This window comes from Chelonoidis abingdonii, chromosome 2 (assembly GCF_003597395.2).
Source record: "Chelonoidis abingdonii isolate Lonesome George chromosome 2, CheloAbing_2.0, whole genome shotgun sequence".
In the NCBI taxonomy this organism is placed as follows: Eukaryota; Metazoa; Chordata; order Testudines; family Testudinidae; genus Chelonoidis; species Chelonoidis abingdonii.
The window spans coordinates 5,681,347-5,701,132 of NC_133770.1; the positions used below are offsets into that span (position 1 = coordinate 5,681,347).

Consider the following 19,786-nt stretch of genomic DNA (forward strand, 5'->3'; position numbering starts at 1 on the left):
TTTCTGAGGCTGTGGAAGAACCCCCCAAATTTCAATTAAGCAGGAGTGTTGGTAAGCAGGGTTCAGTGATCAGGTTTGTGCTAGAGAGCTGCACGGAGAAAGCACAGAGACATCTCACAGATACAAGAGAACATCTTGTTATGGATGCACTTTCAAGAAGGAGGCTACAAAAGTTTGCAGGCCCCTTGCCTGAGCAGTGCTAAACCTTAGGACTGCAACAGAGCTGCAAGGGGACTCTCAGAGCAACCACTATTCAATAGAGTGCCAGAAGATAAAGAGCAGGAGCTGAATTCTTCACTGCCATAAGCCTCAGGCTTCTTATTTCATATGACACTAGCACCTGCACATACCAACCAAGATCAGTTATGCTAAGAGCTGTACACGCACATAGGACAGGAGAATCATTGCCCTGACGAGTGTTCACTCTAAACAGGCCAGACGGACCAAGAGTGGGATCCTTAGTCACAGAAGGGGAACTGAGCCTCAGACAGATAAAGTCACTTGCTGGAAGTCACACATGGAGCTGAGAAGAGTTTGCAAAGTAATGGCCAAATTCAGTCATCAAAATCCAAACTGTGACCAAGTACAAGTCTGTATCAAGCTATACCCCAGGGGGGCACATGCAAGAGGTTCTCCCTAGGCTGAGAGGGAAATTTCAGCTGGACAAAATATGATTTTATGATTACGGTTTTAGCATCATTATAATAAGTACATTAAATTTTATCAAGGTACAAGGATCAGATGAGCTAACAGGAGAGTGTTATAAGACACTTCAAGAATTTCTAGCATTTCAGCAACTGACTGATAAAGAAGTAAGTGGTCCGAGCACACTGCCACCCAACCCCGCGTGGCACAGCACCAGCTTTAATTCACATACCGCACAGGGAGGGATGGAATTGTCAGTTACAAACCTCGTCCGTCCTGCCTGGATTACAAAACCGTAGCTAAACGGTCAGCCAGAATGTGCAAGAAATGAGCTGAAGAAAGAATCCTGAAACTTCCTGTTCTCATCCTGCAGCAGAATCCTGATCAAGGGGGCTTCACAGCCAGCAATACCGGCCACACTGTTCGCTATATTTTATGTAGGAGGGAAAGTATTGCGAGGGCCCCACTCTGGACACAGAGAACGTGCTCTAATCACATAAAAAGAAGAGGTCTGACTCTTTGATTGCTGTGCTTGACAGAACTGCAAGACGAGTGGATGAAGAGGAAGTGGTCGATGGGATATAACTGGCTTTTGGTAACACATTTACGACGTGTCTCATGCAATCTGACTCTCAAAATTAATTCAACTTTTCTTGGGCAGAGACACAGCCACATGCAGTAAAATTGGCCATCTGTGAATACAGGATAAGGAAAATATGGCAGCAGCCTACAAAGGACTTAACCCCATGAGAGGGGGATACATTTCTAAAGGGGGCTAGGAGTATGACTAGGAGCAATGGAATAACATTAAGAAGGGACGGGTTAGGCTGACTCATAGGAAGATTTCATGATAGCAAAAGCTCTCAGGCATTATAATAGGGTCTTCCTATTGGACATGGGGGAGCCCCACTGCTAAGGATCCAAAAGAGCAGGCTGGCCTGTCAGGAGCAGTCCAGTGTGTCGTTATCCACTGTCGATGAACTGTACGCTCCGCTTGGATTTAGCGGTGGCACCATCAAAACCAATGACCTGGACCTAGAAACTGGCTCTAGGGGAATGCTTGTTGTGCGATTTCTGGACTGAGAGCTGTGGGGTAAAGCTCTGGTTGTCTGGACTTTAGGGGACACGTCTTCTATTGGTGTAAATCAGCGTAGAACCATGAAAGCTAGTGGAGCTATGCCAACTTATAGCAGCTGCGGATCTGGCCTAACAGAATTAAGACATGTAGCTCAGCCTTTCCCAATGCAGAGGCTGGCTCTAGATACCCCCTATCCATCACCGTAGGTTGTTTTGCAATTGGTGCACATGATTTCAGCAATTTCCTTGAAAAGATCCTCCTTTTCCTCTGACCGACCTCCCCCCTATTCCTGCCCTGGAGGGTGGCCAATGGAAACGTCCTGCAGATGGATGGGGAAAGCCACCCGTTAAGGGAGGGCCAAAGCAGGCAGCCAATGAGGCACTAGTCCACACGGAGAAGGCAGTGTATAAAAGGGCTTCCCTCGGAAGAGACTGGGCTGCCCACCCAGATCTCACTGAATCCCACAGGGCACAGGATGGAGACTTGCCTGAAAGTCCTGCTGCTTATCGGGGTGGTCACAGCAGCCCCCACGCCCTCATCGTCCCCTCTGCTAAGCCACGAGGCTGCGGTTTTAGCTGCAGTTCAGATCTACAACCAAGAGCCAGGCACAACACTGGCCTATCGGCTCCTGGAAGCTGAGCCGCAGCCAGACTGGGTGAGTGACCTGGGGAATTGCTTTGTGGCCTGTGTATATTCAATGCCACTTGAGCTCATGGAGCAGGTCAATGGAAATCGCTGCCTCTGATGCTGGACTCCTGTACCTACAGTCTGGTATTTGCACCCTCATTATTATCCAGGGCTGATTTCTGGTGGTGCCATGAAAGACAGTTTCTGTTCACAATCCAAGTAGGCAGAGGATGGGGAAGGGGAAGAAAAGGGAATTTATCGACAAGCCGGCTGGAGTCACTGAAAGCAGCATGGCCAAGATTGGTTATAAAGAGGGAGTGAAATATGTGCAGAGACGGGTAGCAGCCAGACAGCTATTTCCCTGTATTACCACACAGCAGCTTCCTGGTCCCATTGCAGAGGAAGGGCCTGACCCCAGCAGTTCATTCAGATTCAGCAGGCAGAGAAGGTTTCCATTTGAAATGATACTGTGAGTAATTCGAGGCAGGGACCGTCTTACTCTGTGTTTGCAACAGCACCTGGCACAAAGGCGGTGGCCAGTCACACGTGTTCAAAGAGAATGAGCAAACATTCCATTTGGGGACATAATCATACTTTTAATGAAAGTTTTGATCCCGTGAGCTACCGAGCACCCTCTGCTCACAGCGAGGTCAGTGGAAGTTGAGGGTGCTCAGACCACACAGAGTGTTCAGAGTGTTTCATGATCAAGCCCAAAAGGAGGACACTTGGGCTCCAATCCTGCAAACACCTGCACATACAAGTAACTTTCTGCAAGACAGAAACCTACATACAGAAATTACAGTGAAGCAATAAGACCTGGGTCCCAGGAGTTCACTTGAACCATGTCATTTCAGACCAGAATCTCACTTTCAGGAATTAAAACACATGCAGAAACACTGAGTGACTGGATTTTCTAAGTGAAGGGCAGAGGACCAGGGTCGGGGGAAGACAATTGCAAAGATACTAGTTATTTGTTCATGCAGTAGAAACATGGGCCAGAGCCTCATCTGTGCAAATCAGCCCACCTGAGACAGTGGAGCTACATCAGAGTTAGGCCACATATATGAAGTTACTTTCCGGAATTTAGGTTTTGAACAGCATTTGAAAAATTCAAGGCCCTAGACTACTGCTGAGAATGATTATTAATAACTGTTTACTTCAGTAGAATTGAATAAGTCAATATTTACACTCTTCTTTAGAGCAAGGGCCTTGTCTGAGTATGTGTGTGAACAGCACTCGCACAGTGCGGCTCTGATGCCAATCTGTAACATCAAAGAAAAAAATATTTAGAAGGCAAAGTGGGCCTGGTGCCTTGATGCTCATGTGAATGTTAATTTTCCTTATTCGTTGAATCTCTTTTTAGACGTGTCTTCTAAAACTATCCAGTCGCTGACATTCACTGTGAAAGAGACAGTGTGCCTCGTATCAGGGAACCGCGACCAACCAGTGTGAATTCAAAGAAGACGGGTAAGGATCACTCCCTGCACAGAGACACCTCCCTCTGCTCTTCTTACTCACTGATCACACAGATGCCCAACAACATCTTTCAAGCAGAGACGTAAAGGAAGGAAGGGGCTATGGTACAGTGCCTCTTCCGCTGTGTCCTATTACTGATCCTTACATCAAGGTCACAGAAAACATACATTCATTTATCCAAACCCTGATTATAGGACTACATGGTTTTTAATCTCTGGTTTGCTGCTGTCAGCTGGGGCACTGTTCTACCGGGGAACCCTCACTGAAGGCACAAGGAGAAGGGGATGCAGCTTGTGTAAAATCTTATCTGTGGTACACTAGCATTTTTACGTGTCTTATGAGATCAAGGCCCCATGGTGTCAGGTGCTGCACTAACATAGTCCCTGTCCCGCCCCAAAGTGTTCACAGTCTAAACAGACCAGATCGAGAAAGGCTGGCCGAGGGGGAGTGATCTTACCCCCGGGTCACCGGTGGGTGATGTGACTCACTCAAGGTCACACACCAGGACAGTGACAGAGAGGAGAATTCAACCAAGGTCTCCTAAATGGCCCCTCTCACGCAGCTGGAGTACACACGGAATCGCACAGTGACTGCTTGCAAAGTAAGGAACTATTGAACATGAGCAAAGGCTACTTACAATGAAAGCTCCTCAGGGCAGGGACCATCTTTCTGGTCTGTGTTTGTACAGCTCCCCGCACAAAGGGGTCCTGATCCACTGCGATGTCCAAACCAGGCCGGAGGATGAGCCTCCCAACATCCTGCTGAACTTGTGACCAACCCACATTGGGAAGTAGGTCTCCACACGCGAGTGGCCTGAGCGGTAGCGCTCCCAGACAGTAAGATGCTGGGGTCTCTTTTCTCTCCCTTGCAGCTGGTCAAAGACTGCTCTGGATTCTTCTCCACTGAACAGGACCCCCCTTCCGTCATTATCAAATGCGAGGAGGCGTCTGCAGAGGTGAGTGGCCTAGACGGCCTCCTCTCTGCTCAGGGATGGGCTGATGCAGGGTTAAGGGTTTCCCTCGCTGCGATCCTGGCCAGGTATTTCACACTGACCAAGTATCCCCAGAACAAGTGTCCAGCTCCACCCACTGGCAGTGAGCTGGCAAAGGCCTCCTGCCGCATGAGCCTGGAGGTGGAACCCTACAGCTGCCAGCAGAATTGCAGGGAGCAAATTCTAATCTCACTGGGATACGTAAGAAACCTAAAGCTCCATATGGTGCCTGGGAGTGGGGAAGGGCAGGGGGGCTGGGGAGGCTCCTCACCACCTGCCTTTGTCTGGCAGTGACATTTACATATGTGGTATGATGCAGACACTGAATGGCCCTTGGTCCCACACACCAGACAAAAGGCCCCAGCATGGCCCCTCCTTCTTGTCCTAGAACAGGGACCTGCCCAAGGTGGGCGTAAGGGTTACAGACAGCAAAGGGGGAGGGGATAATGGCTGAGTTTATAATCCTGTGCCTTCAATGGCATGGACTTTTCACCCTGTCCCTCCAGCAGGCAAGCTCCTGCCCCTCCCTCAGAGTCACCGAGCAATGTCACCCTCTGTCAAAGAGCCCAGTGGTTATACTCACTCCTGAGGGCTACTTCTCTCCCCCATTAGTCACCCAGGCCCACAGTGACACTGGTCGGATGCCGTGTGCTGCTCCAGAGAGGCCATGTGCTCCTGGGGAGAGGGCACTGGATTGGGACTCAGGAGACCTGGGCTCTACTTCCTGCTCTGCTACTGACCAGCTGTGTGACCTCATGCATATCATGCTGTCACCCCCTCACCCTTTACCCCTCTGTCTATCTAGACTGTAGGCCCCTTGGGGCAGAGACTGTCTCCCACTGTGCATGTGTACAGCGATTACCACAGCCCTGATCAAAGTTGGGGTCTCTAGTCATTGCTAATAACAAATGAAACACAAGAGAGAACAAAGTAACATTCCCGGAGCTGCAGGAGCCAGTTTCAGTCTGAGTGGAGATTCTGATCCTGACCCCTTTTCTCTCTAGCCTAAAGTCGTCACACGGGGCCGCTGGAAAAGACTCTGGAGAGGAACTGGCAAGTTTGTTCGTCGACATGGTTGGGACTTCCTTGCTGATGTTCTCAAAGCAGGTGGCTAACAAGATCCAGAAACAGAGAAGATGAAAGCCAGCTGATGCTGCCAGATCCATCTCTGCCGCCATTTCTCCTCCACTGGAAGCACCATCGGAAGCAAGGCTTATAACAATCTGAACAGCTTCAAAGCATCTGCTTCTGCCTACTGCTTAGCCACTCTTGCAGTGCTGCCCACCAGGGCTCCTCTGCATAATAAATTGCCATTCTGCAAACCTATACTGTAGCCCTCTGCTTCCATATTGTGGGAGGAGATTGGGGACATGAACCGGAATGAATCACTTGGCAGTTCTGCTGGCCAATGAAAGACCCAGAGTAAGAGTCACATGCCATCCTCCTTAAAAGATCCATCCCCTGCCCAATTGCAGCTGGGATCCAGACACTAAGGCCCAACTTGTTAAAAAGTGACTAGCATTTGGGTGCCCAACACAGAATGTCCCCAAAGGGGCCTGGTTTTCAGAAAGTGCTGAGCAACTTCCCTCCAAAAATGTGGCCCCTTCAAGATCTCTCTAAATTTGGAGACACCCAAAATCAATGGTCACTTTGGAAAATATAGGATTCAGGGCCTGTAATGCTTTAGAAACCCTAAGGGAATGGTTTAAATAGCACATGCAAGCCATGGCTTCAGCCACTAAGGATCTTAATTGGGTTAACGGCCATAGAGAAGGAATGCCTGGCCATGGTGTGGGGCCTTAAAAAACTGCAGCCATATCTGTTGGGCGGCGGTTTACTGTGTACACTGATCATCCGCCCCTGACGTGGCTTCCCCAGATAAAAGGGCTAATGCTAAGCTCCTGAGATGGAGCCTGCTCCCCCCAGGGTTATGACATGGAGGTGTCCATGTGAGGGGGAGTGCCAATGTTATAGCTGATGCTTTATCACCGGGCGTGGGCCCTCAACCTCTCCAGGTCACTGACTAAGAAGGGCCAGCTCTAGGCACTAGTGTCCCAAGCCTGTGCTCGGGACAGCCCTTTTCAAGGGCGGCACCCCGGCTCTTTGGGGGCGGCACTTTTTAAGGGGCAGCATTCCGCCTTTTTTTGTTGTTGTCGCTGCTTCGGTGGCAGCACTCAGGCTTTTTTTTTTTCTGCTTGAGGCAGCAAAAAAACCTGGAGCCGGCCCTGTGGCTAAGTGACCCACTCAGTTCAGACTCAAGGGGGTGGTGGTGGAGATGTGACGAAGCAGGGAGGTTTCTTGTTGTTTTCAATGATTTCCATGCAGAGGGCGTGGGACTCAGTTTCCCTGGGTATTTACTGGTTTAATGAGGTGGTGGGAGAGGGAGTTTGTTGTTACAGAGGGCCAGTGAATGGCCTGGAGAATGGATACCCCAGCAACTGGTGACCAGGAGACCCAGCTTGGGATCACAGCTGGTTCTGCCAGTGCGAGGACAATGGGCTGTGGAGAGAGGTCCCCGTGACCTGACCTGACCAGAGGGGAACAAAGGATGGATGAGAGAGCAATTGAGAGGAGAGGAGGACCTGGAGGCCTCTTTTCCTGGGACACGAAGACAAAGGACAGAGATGAGACTTGGGGACGGTGATATCAGATGCCCAGCTGGAAGGAGGGGGTTCTGGGCTGGGAGAAGAAGCAGCCAGAGCCCACCTGAGGCCGGAGAGACCTAGATGTATTGTGCTGACGGATTCTAGGCCTGAGGCCCTGAGAGTTTCCTATGCTGTGTTCAGATGCTCAATAAACCCTTCTGTTTTACGCTGTCTGAGAGTCACTCCGGTCTAGAGATCAGGGTTGGCATTATTCACTCTGTGTGTGGAGGCCCCAGAGGTCCAGGGTGAGTAGACTCCCTGAGGGGGCCCACAGCAAAAGGCAGGCTTGCTGCTGAGGACTCAGAGAGGTGCAGTTCCAGGAGGCGGAGGGCCTAACGGCTTAACCCCAGAGGGAAAGTGGGAAACCCCTGAGAAAGGCTGTCACCCTTTAGGGGGTTCCTGCCAGGGACCACACAGAGCCGAGAGAGAGCACTGATTCCATGACAAGAGGCCAATATGGCTGTATCAGGTGCTCTTTAGTGCTCTGAAAAATCATAAAGTGGAATCATGGACAAATTGCTAAGGATGAGTAGAAAAGAACAACCCAAGTATGTAGGGACATAACCAGGAAGGCTAAGACACAAAACATGTCACACCAGGCAAGGGAAAGTGCAGGTCTGCTGTTTAAGAGGGAAGGAGAGCTAATAATAGACAACATCAAAATGACTGATGATCTGATGCTTATTTTACTTCACTCTTCACTAAAGGAGTTGATTGTGACAAGATGCTTAAGGCAAGAAGGGAGAAGGAACACAAGCCAGATAGGGAAAACAGATTAAATACTGAAATAAGTTAGATGTATTCAGGTTGACAAGGCTGGACGCCATTCACCTAGGGTATTTAAGGAACTAGCTGAAGCAATCTTTGTACCAGTAGCGATTGTCTTCCAAACTCACGCAGGGCAGGTGGGGTCCCCAGAGGACTACAGAGGGGAAAACACAGTACCTCTCTTTAAAAAAAGGGAACAAAGAGGACCTGAGGAATCACAGACAGTCAGCCTCACTTCCATACCTGGATACTCAACAGACCATTAAACAATCCTGTGTAAGTGCCTAGAGTAGAACAGCATGATGAGTAGTAGACAAAATGGATTTGTCAAGAACTAATCATGACCCAAATCAACCTAATTTCTTTTTTTGGTGTTTTAGGCTATTGGCCAGTGTGAGAGGTGAAGCAGGAGATATGCTATATCGTTGATTTTAGTAAAGCTTTTGACACAGTCCAACGTGACATTTCCTAGAATCGTAGAAGATAGGGTTGGAAGAGACCTCAGGAAGTACCTAGTCCAACCACCTGCTCAAAGCAGAACCAACACCAACTAAATCATCCCAGCCAGGGCTTTGTCAAGCCAGGCATTAAAAACCTCTAAGGATGGAGATTCCACCACCAGAGGCGGCTCTAGACATTTTGCCGCCCCAAGCCGCAGTGGGGTCCTGTGCCGGTCATACCAGTCCCACGGCTCTGGCTGACCTCCACCGAAGCCGCGGGACCAGCGGACCCTCCGCAGGCACGCCTGCAGGAGGTCCACTGGAGTCCTGTCTGCCACCCTCCCGGTGACCGGCAGAGCCCGCCCCGGGTGGTATGCCGTCCCAAGCACGTGCTTGGCATGCTGGGACTGGAGCTGCCCCTGCCCACCACCTCCTCGCGGTAACCCATTCCAGTGCTTCACCACACTCCTAGTGAAATAGTTTTTCCTAATATCAACCTAGACCTCTCCCACTGCAACTTGAGACCATTGATCCTTGTTCTGTCATCTGCCACCACTGAGAACAGCCTAGCGCTCCATCCTCTTTGGAACCCCCTTCAGGTAGTTGAAGGCTGCTATCAAATCCCTCTCACTCTCTCTTCTGTGGACTAAACAAGCCCAGTTCATTCAGCCTCTCCTCATAAGTCATGTGCCCCAGCCCCCTGATCATTTTCGTTGCCCTCCACTGGACTCTCCAATTTGTCCAAATCCTTTCTAGAGTAGGGGGCGCAAAACTGGATGCAATACTCCAGATGTGGCCTCACCAGTGCCGAATAGAGGGGAATAATCACTTCCCTCGATCTGCTGGCAAAGCACCTACTAATGCAGCCCAATACGCCGTTCGCCATCTTGGCAACAAGGGCACACTGCTGACTCATATCCAGCTTCTCGTCCACTGTAATCCCCAGGTCCTTTTCTGCAGAACTGCTGCTTAGCCAGTAGGTCCCCAGTCTGTCGCAGTGCATGGATTCTTCCGTCCTAAGTGCAGGACTCTGCACTTGCCCTTGTTCAACCTCATCAGATTTCTTTTGGTCCAATCCTTCAATTTGTCTAGGTCACCCTGGGCCCTATCCCTACCCTTCAGCATATCTACCTCTCCCCCCAGCTTAGTGTCATCTGCAAACTTGCTGAGGGTGCAATCCATCCCATCATCCAGATCATTAATAAAGATGTTGGAAAAACCGGCACCAGAACCAACCCCCGGGGCACTCGGCTTGATACCAGCTGCCAACTAGTCATCAAGCCATTGATAACTACCCATAGAGCCTGACAATCTCGCCAGCTTTCTATCCACCTTATAGTCCATTCATCCAATCCATACTTTTTTAACTTGCTGGCAAGATTACTGTCAGAGGCTGTATAAAAAACTTTGCTAAAGTCATGATATATCATGTCCACTGCTTTCCCCATATCCACAAAGCCAGTTATCTCATCATACAAGGCAATCAGGTTGGTCAGGCATGACTTGCCCTTGGTGAATCCATGCTGACTGTTCCCGATCATCTTCCTCTCCTCCAAGTGCTTCCAAATGGTTTTCTTGAGGACTTGCTGTGATGTTATTGGTATAAATGGGACTATATGGAACATGGTTGCAACCAAGGTCCTGTAGTGGCACTAAATCTTATGTAAAGGGGGTCATATAAGGTGTCTAAGACCAGATTATGGGTTGCTGGTTATGATTACGCTGTCTGTATGTATGCGTCATTTTGTAGTTGAAGTTCTGAGTATTGGCTCTATCCTGTCTGTATTTCAAATTTATGCTGTAGTTCTGGGTGATACCTCAGACAAGTTTATGTTAGCTCTGCTTAGCCTGCTTGATGGCCCACTAAGGACCATCAGCTACACAACTGACCCATTGAGAGGAGGCTGATATGGCTTGTAACTCAGCAGGGTGTGCAGGAACTGGCCCATGTGACCGCAAACTCCATTTTGCTGTAATTTTCCACAGTAAGAAAAAAAAGAGTTTTTACACCTGGGAGAGCCTATATAAGGCTGATGCCTCATCTCCATCTTGTCTTCAATCCTGCTTTTTACCTCTGGAGGGACTTTGCTACAAGCTGAAGTTCTACACAAGGGACTGATGACCCGTCCCAGGTGGGGATGTACTCCAGAGACTTGATTTGAACCTGCAGTTTACTCCATCATGCTACAAGCCTGAACTAAGAACTTTGCCATTCCTGTATGTAATTTATTCCATTTAAACCAATTCTAGCTCTCATCTCTACCTTTTTTCCATTATAAACAAACCTTTAGATTTTAGATTCTAAAGGACTGGCAACAGCGTGATTTGTGGGTAAGATCTGATGAGTTATATTGACCTGGGTCTGGAGCTTGATTCTTGGGAATTGAGAGAACCTTTTTCTTTTTATTGGGGTGTTGGTTTTCATAACCATTCATCCCCAGGACGAGTGGCACTGGTGGGGTGATACTGGGAGACTGTGAGTGTCTAAGGAAATTGCTTGTGACACTTGTGGTTAGCCAGTGAATGAAACCGAAGACCCCGCGGGAGTGCTGTGTCTGGTTGTGGTGCACACTTAAAAACTACATGAACAACTTGAGAGAGACCAGAAGAGCAACCAAAATGATAAAAGGTCTAGAAAATCTGACCTATGAGAAAGGGGAAAAAACTAGGCATGTTTAGTCTTGAGAAAGAAGACTGAGGGGGACCCCCGATACAGTCTTCAGATGTGTTTAAGGACCGTTGTAAAGAGGATGGTGGTCAATTGTTCTCCATGGACACCGAAGGTAGACACAAAGCAATTGCTTCATCCACAACTAGGGAGAGTTAGGTTAGATATTAGGAAATACTTCTAACTTAAGGATAGTTAAGCTCTGGAATATTTCAGCATTAACTGTTTGACTTTGAACCTTTCCCCTCCGCCTCGCTCCTTGCACCCACAATTTATGCACACACTAGAACATTCAGGAAGCACCACCAGTCTTATGGAGTCCTGCCAGGCCAAAGTCTTTCTAACACATCTGCAAAGGTTGGGGACCCCCTTGGAGAAGGCCCTGTCCGTTTGCTGGAATCAGAATCCGTGTCAGTTTAAACTCAGCTCCTATTTATACACCAAGCCTTTCTCTGCTTGTCTCTGGAAATCCCAGTTTGAATCAATCTATTCAACCTCTCCAGAGCAGATACCTCTCTAGAATGGTTCAGTTTTAGTGACTCATCTTAATTCACCCCCCGAATCTTTGGTATTCTGGAGGAGTCTGGTACCCCACACCAGGGAATAGGACACAATCCACCGAAGCAATTTCCAGGTTTGAAACACATTGATCCCAAGATCCTGCAGGGGTCGCAGTAGCTGTCACACACATTCTTCTCCCCTCAGCTCTGGGTCTGCTGCTGAGCAGTGATAGTAGTGGCTGCTGTGGCCACAGTGCCCACAACAGGACATGCGCCTCTCCCCATGCAGTGCTGGGAAGGGCGTCATGTCGCCCACTAGGACACCCCTGAATGTCACTCTGACCTTGGGAATTTTGTTTGTTTTGCACGTGAGGTTTCCCAAAAAGCTGTTGCTTCCTTTGCAGGAATATCTGTTACAAATGTGCCAGGACTAGCAGAGATGGGAACTCAAATCAGCTGGAATCATGAGCTTAGGTTGCACACTGCACATTACAAGAGTGTACGGCTTTCAGTGTCCAGAGGGCAAACAGCCCTTGCAGCTGTCTTCAGGGAACCACTGCCAGGGAGAAATATCTCCACTGCACCACTCTGCTAGTGATCCTGGTGGGACAAATGTACCCGCATTTCTAGGCCCCAGGTTATAATCACTGAGAAACCTCACTGAATGGTACAGGCATAACTTCCATTAAATTCAACAGATCAAGGGGGCACGTGTTACCAGGAATTTATCCCATAGGTAGGGTATGATTTTTTCCTGTTGTGGTGTGACCGGCATGTCTGCCTTGGGAGAGAGAGAGAGACTGTGTAGGTGAGTGGAGGACAGAAGGACAACTTTTTGCGCTGTGACAAACAGTTCTTCGCTACCTTGGTGGTCCTGCAACTTCTTGGCAGATTTGCTCACCTCAGTGATGCTTCCCTAACCAGTCTGGGTCAAATCCTCCTGTGTCTGATCAGGAGTTGGGAGGTTTGTGGGGAACCGGGCCCGCCTTCTACTCTGGGTTCCAGCCCAGGCCCTGTGGATCGCAGCTGTCTATAGTGCCTCCTGTAAAGCTGCATGACAGCTACAACTCCTGGCTACTTCCCCAGGGGCCTCTCCTCAAACATTCTTTATCCTCACCACAGATCTGATGTCTGATCATGCTGGTCTCCTAAATCCTCCAGCAGTACACTCTCTCACACTCAGCTCCTTGCCCAGGGAGATATCTCACTGCACCCACTCTGCTAGTGATCCTCCTGGGACAAATGTACCTGCATCTCTAGGCACCCAGGTTATAATCAATGGAAACCTCACCTGATGGTAACATGCATAACTCCATTAAATTCAACAGATCAAGAGGCACTATTACCAGCAAGGAATTTATCCCATAGGTAGAGTATGATTTTTTCCATTGTGTGTGACAGCATGTCTGCCTTGGGAGACTGTGTGTACAGAGAGAGAGAGAGAATGTGTAGGTGTGTGGTGGAGGACAGACTGACAACTTTGTGCACACATTATAGACCGCTCGACACACTTCTGGGCAACACTCACTTGTCATTATATGACTAAACTCTTCATTGAGTTTGACATGTGAGAGGCACTGGTAAAGCACAGGGACTGAATGGATTTGGAATTTTTATACAAAATTTCATCTGACGGATAGATGCTTGGTACGATTGACAGGAGCTGCAGAGAAGAAGGTTCTTGTGCTAACAATGATGCCATTGTAAGAAGAGGCAGAGATGAGGGAGCTTCCAAGCTTTTGCTGAGAAAGGAATTTGAAACCACATAATATATGTAACTGAAGCATTGCTGCCGACCTTCATAGCTTTCATTGTTCTAGTTGTTAAGGCCACCAGGGACCATTGTGGACATCTAGTCTGACCTGCTGCAGAAAATAGGACAGGCCAAAGAACCTCAGCCAGTCGTTTCTGCCTCAACTCTGTAGCTGCCATTTGCGCAAGAGCATCTCTTTTAGAAAGAGATCCAGTCCTGACAGAAAGTCTGCAAGTGATGGAGAATCCAGAACATCCCGAGGTAAATTGTTCCCGTGGTCAATTACCTTCACTATTAAAAAATGCCCCGTATTTCTACTCTGAACAGTACAAGTGCTCCAACTTTTAAGACCCAAATCTGGAGTTATTCTAAAGGACAGAGCCCTGAGCCCACATGAACCGCAATGAAGACGCAATGGGGTGCCCCATGGGTGCCAGGATCTGTCCGTCTGCACAATACTGTGGAATTGGGGTTTTACTTAGCACAGCAAAGAAATGGACTAGAAACCCTATTCCAGTGAGCAAACCACTGTGGGTGTTACCCAAGTAACTTCTATTTCCTGCATTCGCAAAAGAAATACCATCGCATTTGGGAAGCAAACCTGCAACTGCCATAACGTTCCAGTGCTGTGTAGGTGAGAGCAGGAGACCCGTTCTGAATAACCTCAGCACTTAGCTCTCGTTCAAGTCGAAGTACTTGCTCTAAAAAGCAGAATTCATATATTACGATGTGTATGTAACTCAGACATTGTCTAATTAACCACTCTCCTAAACATTCCTCAGACACTCAGTCTTAGTAGAAATATTATAATCTCCATTGCAGGGTGTTCCAGGCACAAGATATGCCATTATCTTTGTCTCCTCTAACGTAAAGCAGTAACCCGAGAATATGAAAGGCTACTATCTGTTCTGTGAGTGGTAAATCACAGACGTCCAACACAACAGGACCACCCCACTCACACGTGTAAGTCACGACGGGTGTGTAGTGTTCTGCATACGTTTGTATCATTGGTGTGATGCAGACACAGGGTATGTTTTGAAAGCCCCAAGAGCCATTTTCTTTCTAGGGGAAAATTCACATGGGCAAAAATTATTTATATCAGTGATTTGCATACATGGCAACCCCTGTTCAGGGCCCGGTATTCATGCAGTCCCATTGCGCCAAGCCCCATATCCCAGGAATGAAGCCCTGGAGTTGGCTGGTAGCCACCATTGGATGAGGACAGTCTTTAAGGATCAGCCTGGAACTAGTATGGCCCCACTAGTCCCCTTTAAAACCAAAACCTGTCTTAAAAGCCCTTCAGGCAGACTACGGGTCTCTCATTAAGCTGAAGGCTTCAGGAGGACACACAGAGCTTCTACGGAAACCAGTGGTATCCATTGAAATTCTGAGGCATTTTGAATCTCTGTGCTCTGATCCTCCGAACTTTGGAAAAGCAGAGTTTCAATGCCTGTAGGTGCATCTCCTCTGCTCTTAGACCAGGGAAACAGGGCTGGGGAGTTGTGGAGGAGCCGCACGCAGGGCACGGTGTGGGGAGGTGGGGACCGTATGAGCAGGAGAGAATGGCCATTGAAATCAATTACTGGCTGGTCCTGGAGGAGGGGCTGGATTCCAGGATCTGAGGAGTGGGGGACACAGGGAAGATGTTGCTGGCTGACTTATGAAGAAGGGCAGCTTCCCTCCAGCTCGGGAGACCGGGGCATACAGGGACAGATATGTCAGTGAGATTCTGGAGAAAGAGCTGCTTTGAGGGACTTGTTACTGCCATGAAGGGGATAAATTTCTGATCAGTTGCCCAAGGCCAGATTGGTGTTCAGACAGAGGAGCCTGTGCTCCGTGCTTCGAGGATTCATTGTAGTGCAGATACACTGTTAACCAGGGCTGGCTCCCAGGCACCCAGCTCAGCAAGCAAGTGCTGAAGGCTGGCCGAAGGGGAAGGCGTGACACGTCAGGGTCTCTCAACGATCAGGTCTCTCCGATCCCTCTCGGAGGGAAAGATCTGCTGCCGAAATGCCACTGAAAAGAAGAAAGTGGCAGGCAGTGGAGCTGCTGCCAATGAGCTGATCATGGTTTGTTTTTTTCCCTCGCTCATATGGCGGCAAAAAAACCTGGAGCCGGCCATGCTGGTAACACAGGGAAAACCATAGAAGCAACCCCCCCAAATTACATATTAAGCAGGAGTGGTTGGGAATAAGCAGGGTTCAGTGATCAGTATTGTTCTAGCGAGCTGCAGCTGGAGAAATGCACAGAGAACAATCTGACAGGATTACAAGAGATACATCCTTGTAAAACAGATCACTTTCAAGAAGGAGACTGGCTAAACGTTTGCAAGCGCCCTTGGCTGAGCAGTTGCTAAACACTTAGGACTGCATTACACAGCCAGCTGCAAAGGGGCTACTCAAGTAGCAACCACGATTCAATAGAAAGTGCCAGAAGGATAAAGATCGAGGTAGCTGAATTCTTCACTGCCATATGAGCAATCAGGCTTCTTATTATCATATGACACTAGCACCTGCACATAGCCAAGCCAAGATCAGTTATGGCTAAGAGCTGTACACCACACATAAGGACAGGAGAATAATTTGCCTCTGACGAGTGTTGCACTCTAAACAGGCCAGAACGGATGAAGAGTGGGATCCCTTAGTCACAGATGGGGGAACTGGAGCCTCAGACGGATAAAGTGACTTGCTGGAAGTCACACAGGAGTTTGCAAACTAAGGCAAATCAGTCATCTAAAATCCAAACTGTGACCAGGTACAAGTCGCATCAAGCCTATACCCCAGAGGGGCACCATGCCAAGAGGCTCTCCATAGGTTGAGAGGAAAATTCAGCGCTGGACAAAATAATGAGTTGGTGATCACGGTTTACAAATCGTTAAATAAGTAAATTAAATTTTATCAAGGTACAAGGATCAGATGATGCTAACGGGAGTTTATAAGACACTTCCAAGAATTTCAGCATTCAGCAACTGATGATAAAGAAGTAATGTGGTCCGAGCGCCACGGCCAGCCAACCCCCCCGTCGGCACAGCACCAGCTTTAATTCAATACCGCACAGGGAGGGATGGAATTGGCCGGTTACAAAACCCCCGCCGTCCTGCCTGGAACAAACCGTAGCTAAACGATAAGCCAGAAATAATGCAAGAAATGAGCTGAAGAAAGAAATCCCTGAGACTTCCGTTCGCATTCGCCCGCAGCAGAATCCGATGAACGGGGGCTCACAGCCAGCAATACACCACACTGTTCACGGTTTGTTGTAGAAGGGAAAAAGTTATTGCGAGGGCCACATCTCGGAACACAGAGAACGTGGCTCTAACACATAGAAGCGGTCGACTCTTTGATTGCTGTGCTTGACAGAACTGCCAGGACTCAAGTGGGAATGAAGAGGAATGTGGCGAATGGATTAAATGTGCTTTTGGTAACATATCTAAGACAGCGTCTCATGAAAGTCTGACTCGCAATTAATTCTAGTTTTCTTTGGGCAAGGGACACAGCAGAGCAGTAAAATTGGGCCATCTGTGAATACAGGATGCAGGAAAAAGGGCAGCAGCCACAAAGGACTAACCCCATGAGAGGGGGATACATTTCTAAAGGGGGCTGAGGAGTATGACCTAAGGAGCAATGGAATAACATTAAAAGGGACGGGTTTACGGGACTCATAGAAGTTTCATGATAGCAAGAGCTCTCAGCTTATAACAGGTCTTTCCTATTTGACATGGGGGAGCCCCCACTGCTAAGGGGATAAAAAGAGCAGGTGGCCTGTCAGAGCAGTTCAATGTGTGGTTATCCAGTCCGATGAACTGTAACGTTCCCAGCCCTTGGATTTAGTGGTGGCAACACCCTATCATCCAATGACCTGGGAGCCTACCTGACTGGCTCTAGGGGATGCTGTTGTGTGATTTCTGGACTGAGAGCTGTGGGTAAAGCTTGGTTGGTTGGACTTTAAGGGGACAGTCTTCTATTGGTGTAAAATCAGCAGAGAACCATGAAAGCCATGGATGCATGGCAACTTAAACCAGCTGCGGATCCTGGCCCCAACAGAATTAAGACACGAGCTCTGCCCTTTCCAGCGCAGAGGCCGGCTCTAAGATCCCCACCCCCCTATCCCACACATAGCTTGTTTTGCAATTGGTGCAATGATTCATGCAATCTTTTTTTGAAAGGATCCCCTTTTCCCTACCCAGCCTCCCGCCGTTCCTGTCTGGAGGGTGACCAATGGAAACGTTCCTGCAGATGATGGGGAAAAGCCAACCGTAAGAGGAGGACCCAAGCAGGTAGCCAGGGCAGTACCCACACGGAGAGGCAGGCCAGTGTATAAAAGGGCTTCTTCCAGGGGAGAACTGGGCTGCCCACCCAGCGCTCACGAATGCCACAGCAACATGGGACAGGAATGAGACCTGAGCGCTGAAAGTCTTGCGCTCATCGGGGTGGGCACAGCAGCTCCCACAGATGGACCACATCGTCCCCTCTGCTAAGCCACGAGGCTGCGGTTTTAGCTGCAGTTCAGATCTACAACCAAGAGCCAGGCACAACACTGGCCTATCGGCTCCTGGAAGCTGAGCCGCAGCCAGACTGGGTGAGTGACCTGGGGAATTGCTTTGTGGCCTGTGTATATTCAATGCCACTTGAGCTCATGGAGCAGGTCAATGGAAATCGCTGCCTCTGATGCTGGACTCCTGTACCTACAGTCTGGTATTTGCACCCTCATTATTATCCAGGGCTGATTTCTGGTGGTGCCATGAAAGACAGTTTCTGTTCACAATCCAAGTAGGCAGAGGATGGGGAAGGGGAAGAAAAGGGAATTTATCGACAGGCCAGCTGGAGTCACTGAAAGCAGCATGGCCAAAATTGGTTCTAAAGAGGGAGTGAAATACGTGCAGGGACGGGTAGCAGCCAGACAGCTATTTCCCTGCATTACCACACAGCAGCTTCCTGGTCCCATTGCAGAGGAAGGGCCTGACCACAGCAGTTCATTCAGATTCAGCAGGCAGAGAAGGTTTCCATTTGAATTATACTCTGAGCAATTCAGGGCAGGGAACATCTTAATCTGTATTTGTACAGCACCTGGCACAAAGCGGGTGACCAGCCACAAGTGTTATAAGAGAATGAGTCCACCCTGAAAAAATCATGGGATTGGCTTACAGTTCTTCAATTTTCTTAAAGGAATTCTTTTGTTTTCTTTTGTTTTTTCTGTCTGGGTTCTGAGCCTTTACAAATAAATACTGGTTGATCATTGAAGGCTTGGATTTCTGAAGATTTAAAAAGGTTTCAGAGGAGAAATTCTTTGAATTCAGTGCCCTCCCTGGGTCCCCTTGCGCAGATAATTCAAATTTAGCAGTGTGTAGAAGCCAGATTTAATTTACAGACATTTGATAGTCCCTTATTGCCATTATTTATCAAGTGGTAACAAAGTGCTGGGCACTATTCTTCCTGGAGGGACCTAACTGAGATACTATTTATATCCCAGGAGCATTAGAGGTTCAAGCCAAGACCACGGCGCTATTGTGCTAGGTGCTGTACAAACACACAGCAAGAGACAGTTCCTGCCAGAACTTTACAATCTAATTAGATAAGACAAAGGGTGGAGAAAGGACATATTATTATCTGTGTTTTAGGGGGGAAACTGAGGCACAGAGCAATACCTGGCAATCAAAATCTGCATACACTATCCTATGTTCTAATGTATGTAATTTTTCATTAATGCCCTGTTTACTGACACCTGTGCTGACTGGAAAAGTTGCCTGAGTTACTTTTTAGGTTCAGTTCAAGCTTAGGTTCCTTTTTAACTGCTCTGAAAAGTGATGCCAATCTGTAACATCAAAGAAAAAAATATTTAGAAGGCAAAGTGGGCCTGGTGCCTTGATGCTCATGTGAATGTTAATTTTCCTTATTCGTTGAATCTCTTTTTAGACGTGTCTTCTAAAACTATCCAGTCGCTGACATTCACTGTGAAAGAGACAGTGTGCCTCGTATCAGGGAACCGCGACCAACCAGTGTGAATTCAAAGAAGACGGGTAAGGATCACTCCCTGCACAGAGACACCTCCCTCTGCTCTTCTTACTCACTGATCACACAGATGCCCAACAACATCTTTCAAGCAGAGACGTAAAGGAAGGAAGGGGCTATGGTACAGTGCCTCTTCCGCTGTGTCCTATTACTGATCCTTACATCAAGGTCACAGAAAACATACATTCAT

At 48.4% G+C, this 19,786-nt stretch overlaps 1 protein-coding gene across 1 annotated transcript in view; it reads left to right on the plus strand.

Moving 5' to 3' along the window:
* Nucleotides 1-19,786, plus strand: part of LOC116822644 (uncharacterized) — a 93,225-nt gene that overhangs the window by 30,691 nt on the left and 42,748 nt on the right. The window contains exons 4-5 of the mRNA XM_075061932.1: nt 4,698-4,785; nt 13,794-13,804. Of these exons, the coding sequence (XP_074918033.1) occupies nt 4,698-4,785; nt 13,794-13,804 (99 nt within the window). The remainder of the gene's footprint in view (nt 1-4,697; nt 4,786-13,793; nt 13,805-19,786) is intronic.